At 43.5% G+C, this 6,000-nt stretch overlaps 1 protein-coding gene across 8 annotated transcripts in view; it reads right to left on the reverse strand.

Annotated features, from left to right (window-relative positions):
* RAPGEF4 (Rap guanine nucleotide exchange factor 4) overlaps window positions 1-5,781 on the reverse strand; it is a 134,728-nt gene extending 128,947 nt beyond the window's left edge. For 7 of the 8 annotated variants that reach the window (XM_047084118.1, XM_047084117.1, XM_047084112.1 and 4 more), the window contains exons 1-2: window positions 5,706-5,778; window positions 1,134-1,153 (exon numbers count right to left, since the gene is read on the reverse strand). In XM_047084118.1, the coding sequence (XP_046940074.1) occupies window positions 1,134-1,153; window positions 5,706-5,763 (78 nt within the window). In that variant the 5' untranslated portion in view covers window positions 5,764-5,778. Of the gene's footprint in view, window positions 1-1,133; window positions 1,154-5,705 lie in introns of all 8 variants that reach the window. The other variant, XM_047084119.1, reaches the window with a different exon arrangement.
* Between the last annotated feature and the right edge of the window lie 219 nt (window positions 5,782-6,000).

A 6,000-nucleotide genomic window follows, 5' to 3' on the forward strand; every position in this document is an offset into this window, starting at 1 on the left:
CCCCTCTCCCACTCTCTCTCTGTCTTAAGATAAATAATAAACTTAAAAAAATAAATAAAGATGAAGCAAAGATGTTTAGAGAAGTCAAGTAGCTTGTGTAAGGCCCACAGTTAGGAATTGAAATTCTCTGCTGAACCACACCAAGTGAAATTTTGGTGTGACATTTTAAGTGACATTGCTGGGTCTGGAACCCAAATCTGTGGTGGTACAACAGTGGGCCAGAATTCCCAACCAGCCCTTGAAACTAACATTATGAAAAGAAGACCTAAGGAAAGCTAGAGTAAGATCTCAGAAAAGGGATACAAATAATTTGAATTGAATTAAGATGATATCTTTGTCCACAGACACAGGATCAAAAGCAGGGAAAGGAAAGGAAAAGGTTCTGTAATGATTCTGTAATGTTGCCACTTGGGTAGAGCAATCAAGAAACACAATGATACATCTAAGAGAGCCACCAAGCATGGCTTCAAGTTAATCACTACACACTTCCATCATTAACCCTTCCATGTTGCTGAATAAATTTAGATTCTAGTTAATATATAATTAATATTATTATTATTTACATGCAAAGCCAATGCCATTGCACCACTACCATCCTTGAAATGTGCACCTGGTACTGGTTCTTGAAGAGATTGTCCTAAACTTGTTCTCTTACCTGTCTATCTTAAACAATTAGAGCATTTACTTATTTGCAGCTTCCAAAGAGAAGGATTGGAATTCGTGTACTTGAATACGATTAAAAAAATCAACTGACACTGAATTTCATATTTTGTATTACTACTAAGGAAAAACAACTAATTTTCTGTATGTTGTTCGAGTAATGATTTGGTCTACTGCCATGGATACATCGTGGGAAAAGGAAAAACACTCAGCAATTGTACTGTTTGCCCCTAGAATAACCTTTCTTCAGACTAGTTAGTATCAAGGACATGTGATGACCATGTCAGAGCAATCGACCTCCTCCTCCCTCATATTTCAAAGTGACTCACCCAAGATGCCAGAGTAAGATTAGAAAAATATTTATTGCTCTGTTGAATGTGGATGGAAGAGTTCTCTTTGTTGGTAGGGTTACTATAATTATTTTTTTACCTTATGATAGTGTTTAGAAGCTAGGCAGAGAGGGTGCTACTCACGTTCTCCTTGTCAGGAATCCCTAGAAGAAAGAGAGAGAAAGAGAGAGAGAAAGAGAGAGAGCATGAATTGTAAGACGAATCTGCAAAATGGAACTGAAATTCTTTGCTGAATCAAACCAAGTAAAATTTTGGTGGTTCCAATTTGTATTTCCATCAAAACTTACATCGTGTTGTTTAGAAAAATAGCAGCACCCACCAAAATCTGTAACATACATAAATCAATGAATCAGGAGCGGGGCTGTTTGTTGCCAAACAACAAAATCTCGTAAAAATCACAGGTAAAAATCCATCTCTGATTCATTTATACTATACAAACAACTAATTCCTCTGTTAGGTACCAGAACACTCGGAATCTGGGACAGACATGTCAACTCTCGAGGTTGCACATACTGTATTTTTACTTTTCAAACTATCTCACAATGCTCCAAGGATTTCAACTTAGCTTCAAGTCCTACATAAAAGCCACAGAACACAACTTCCATTTGGGGCAAAGCAAATTCCTGCTGCCTCCAAGTCAGGTCTGAGCATGGCAGTGTCTGTTTCCAGGGGTAACCCAGTTTTCTCAGTGAAAAAGTTAATCATCCATCCATTTACACATTTGTTCATTCATTTACAAGCATTTCATGAGCCACAGGCAGGCCCTGGTCCTTTGCACTTCCTTTGGGGCTGTTAACACTGGCTCATATGATAAGGGTAGCCAGACTGGAAGGTCCACAGCCCCAGCAGAGATTAATGCTTCCAAGTGACTTTATATCAGGAGATGGAACCACAGGTGGTTTGTATGGGTGGCTTGCCCCTGGGCCAGTCTGAGGTGGTCTGCGATGTAAAAATACAGTACATCCAAATTCTGAGTAAACAGCACATTCTATGTTTAATAAAGGAGTGCACAGGGTTTACACAATCGGCTTTAAAAGAACTGAGTGCCCACTTTAATAGGCAGCAGCAGGAGCGCCTGGGTGGCTCAGTCAGTTGAGCACCTGACTCTTGCTTTCAGCTCAGGTCATGATCCCAGAGTCATGGGATCGAGCCCCATATTGGGCTTCACAGTGACCATGGAGCCTGCTTAGGATTCTCTCTCTCCCTCTCTTCCTCTTTCTCTCTCTCCCTCTCTCTCCCCCCTCTGTCCCTCTCCCCTGCTCGCACGTGTACTCTCTCTCTCTCTAAAAATTAAAAAAATTTAATAGGCAGCAGTAAAGTACACAGAATGGGTAAGGGTGGAAGAGACATTCTGGAAATGCTCCCTAACTAAACTTTGAGCCCCCAAACTGAGATAGTACCAGGACATCAAAGCCCAGGCAGGAGCAGGGGGACAGAGAGAGTATTAAGGGGCATGTTTGCCATCAGTTCCCAAGTCTGTCAGAAGGAGTAAGGGTGGCCTAATGTCAGCACTTTGAAACTTTGAATCCCAGCCATCCATTCATTATTCCATCCATGTGTTCAACAACCCTTTGAAAAGACTGGAGTTGATTGTATGAGGAGATACAGGGGTATAACAGAAACTTCCTTTCTAGGAGTTTCAATAAGATACACAGTTGCACAAATCACCCTATCTGAGTGACTAGAAATTAGGGTATCTGTAGAGAAATAATACTGAAAAGATGATTTGGGGCCATGCAGGAACTTGAAAGTCGGGCTAAGACATGAGGAATCTTGGAATTTGACCTTCTGCGGCAAGCGGTGGGCAATCATTAAAATGTTTCAAGGGGCTCCTGGGTGGCTCAGTTGGTTAAGCATCCGACTTCAGCTCAGGTCATGATCTCATGGTTTGTGGGTTTGAGGCCCACGTCGGGCTCTGCGCTAACAGCTCAGAGCCTGGAGCCTGCTTTGAATTCTGTGTCTCCCTCTCTCCCTCTCTGCTCCTCCCCAGCTTATGCTCTTTCTCTCTCAAACATTAAAAAAGTGTTTTGAACAGAGGAAAAAGGAGGGAAGGGTCTGCTCAAACTGAAAAGACACTTACAACATAAAAATCAGATACAAGAGCATGGTCCTTGAAGTCCAATTTGAGCAAAGAACTATAAAGACATTCAGTGGGAAAAATCTGAATATGAACTCAGCAGATGATGTTATTAAGGAAAGTCATACCAGTTATTAGGTGCGATAATGGTGTTGTAGTTGTGCATGGAAAAGTCTTTATTTTCAAAAATACCTGCCAAAGAATTTGGGGTGAAATGTGTGTATGTGATTAGAAGGAAATAAGGCAAATATTAATATTAAAATATTAAAGTGTATATAGCAATTAATAAACCCATATTTAAGTATTAAAATATTAAAGTGATGAAGATATGGATATTAACTACATCATTCCAAATGTTTGAAATTTTTCACAAGAAAAAGTAAATTTAAAAAGTTCTGTGGAAGTCAGGTATAAGTCAGGTGTAGGGTAGACCAAGGGCGAGATACTGAACTTCAGAGTCAGTTGAGTCATTCTTGCCCTCAGATCAAAAATGATGAGGCCCTTGGCCAGGTGGCTGCAGAGGGAACAGAAAGGAAAAAACATGAACCCTGCAAAGGAAGGAGCAAAGGACAGGATGGGTGATTAACCTCAGTGCATACAGGTGACAGAAGGGAGGACTCCAAAATGGTTGAGGTTCAGAGCCTGGAATGGGAGGAGAACAGGGCAGATGGGAATGGAAATGTGGCTTTCAGGACAAGGGATGGGTTTTGTGGGAATCGCGATGTGTTCTGTTACTGACACTGTGACATTAAGAGGCCAGCAGAACATCCAGGTGGAAAGGGAACCAGCAGTCGTTTGGAAAGCTAGGCTACCACAGAAACAATCAAGCAGAGGTATTGGCTTGGGAAGTCTGTATCCACTGTAAGAAAGGATGGTCATGGGGAAAGTATAGAGAACAAAAGAGAAAAACAGTCAAGGGTGGACTCTTGGGTGGGACCCAAACTTCTAGCTGAGAGGAAGAAGTACCTGTGAAAGAGACAAGATGCCAAGTGGCCAGCAAGATACCAGAAAACCAGGATGATGTGGTGGAGCCTGGGGACCGAGGGAGAATGGAATCTGAACAGGGAAAGTCTTACTCAAAGTCAGAGCGATGGGGAATGTTAATGATGGAGTCTGGTGTTGGCTGGTCGCTGGAGATTTTAGATGGTTTGAGTCCAGAGGTGTGGGGGAGAAGCCAGAATCTAGGGGCTGAAGAGTGACTGGGGGTGAGGAAACAATAGCTCACATCACTTGGGTGCTTACTCTATGCCTGGCACCCGCTAAACACCTGATGTGTTTTGCTTCCTTTAATCCTCCCAGCAATCTTGTGAGGAAACTGAGGCACAGAGAGGTTAAGTGCCTTGCCTGAGGTCACACAGATAGGAGACAGCACAGCTAGGATTTCAACTGGAGGACTCCTCATGAGCCAGTCATCCTTACCTCAGCCAGGAAACAAAAATCAAGCACAGGGGAGGAAAGGAAAGGAAAGAGAGACCTTGTCTTCCTGCTCGCTCCCCACCCCAAGGACAAAAGAGAAACAAAGACAGGGCAGAGGCTACACAGGAACTATGACATGGAGGGCGAGGAGTGTGAGGAAGTTCCCTTACGATCTTGGTCAAGCGGGGAGGGGGATCACCTGAGAGTGACAAGGCTGGCAGTCAGTGGAGACTGGAGGAGCTACAGAGAGGATTTGAAGGGTGACTGTCGCTCAGAAGACCCTGGTGTGGGGGGCGCCTGGGCCGCTCAGTCGGTTAAGTGTCCGGCTTTTGATCCCAGCTCAGGTCTTGATTTCAGGGTCTTAAGTTCAAGCCCCACGTTGGGCTCTGCACTGGGTGTGTGAAGCCTACTTCAACAACAACAACAACAACAACAACAACAACAACAAAGAAGACCGCGGCGTGGAGGCTCTGCCTGGTTCATCTCGCCGTCTAGCTGTTGAAGTACCACAGCTCCAAAAACCTCAGCCCTTGCCACCTTGCCACCCGTACAGGTTCAAGGGCTGTTCGAATAAGGGGACTCGGCAACGAGCAACTCCCAGGGCCAGTAACAAGTGCTCAAGACGTGCTCCCGACACGCGGGAACAGACAGACTCAGGACTTCTTTGAGTCTAGTGGACACTCATGAGAAGAAAGTACCACAGAGAAAAACTTCCTGTTTTTTGTGATCAGCCAGAGACTGGTCGCATCAAAGGCCTGGAATTTAAAGAGGCCGTGATTTACAAAGAATAAATAATGACTCACGCTGCTTCTCTCCTTGACCAAGAGCATCAAAACAAAAAGAGGTGGGGCTCTCAGGTGTCTAGATGTGGCTGAGACAAACACAATTCATAAATCCCGTTTTACAAAGAGCACAGAAACACTAGAATTCACCATAAAATGAAGAGATTTTGGGAAAGCGTTTGAAGTATGAAGTTCCATCTGGTACCAAAGCACACCTCCTTCTAGCAGGTCAGACCACAAAATAATACTATATTAACAGTTTTTAAAAATGACTCAAGTGTAGGCTGGCAAGTCTGTTAAGCCACACAAGAGTCTGATGACTTACTCTGTCACGCTGGTGTAGGACATATTTTTTGTCACATAAAAACACGTAACGCACAACGGACTTTTAGAGGCAAAATGTTCACATTTTTCACTTACTGTCATTGTTAGAGCCCGTTTCCATAACACCATAAGGAGGAGCCAGCAGTCCTGCCATGTACTGTCGATATTTCTGAAAGACAAAATTGTCAACTCAATGCACAGATATTGACTCACGTGGGGCATTCATTTATTTACACAATAAAAAGCAGAAATGTTGGGTGTCAGGAAGCATCTGACTCGAGTATTTATAGAGCCATGAAACGTGCTGTCTGGGATCCGTGGTCTAAAATAAAGATGCTGTGTTATAAGAGGTCTTCCTGGATGAGACAGAAAGTGCCCCCTGCCCCCGCCC

Source organism: Lynx rufus, unplaced genomic scaffold (genome assembly GCF_022079265.1).
Source record: "Lynx rufus isolate CCGP_SWC_20201006 ecotype Redwood Valley unplaced genomic scaffold, mLynRuf1.p SCAF_2, whole genome shotgun sequence".
Classification (NCBI taxonomy): Eukaryota; Metazoa; Chordata; class Mammalia; order Carnivora; family Felidae; genus Lynx; species Lynx rufus.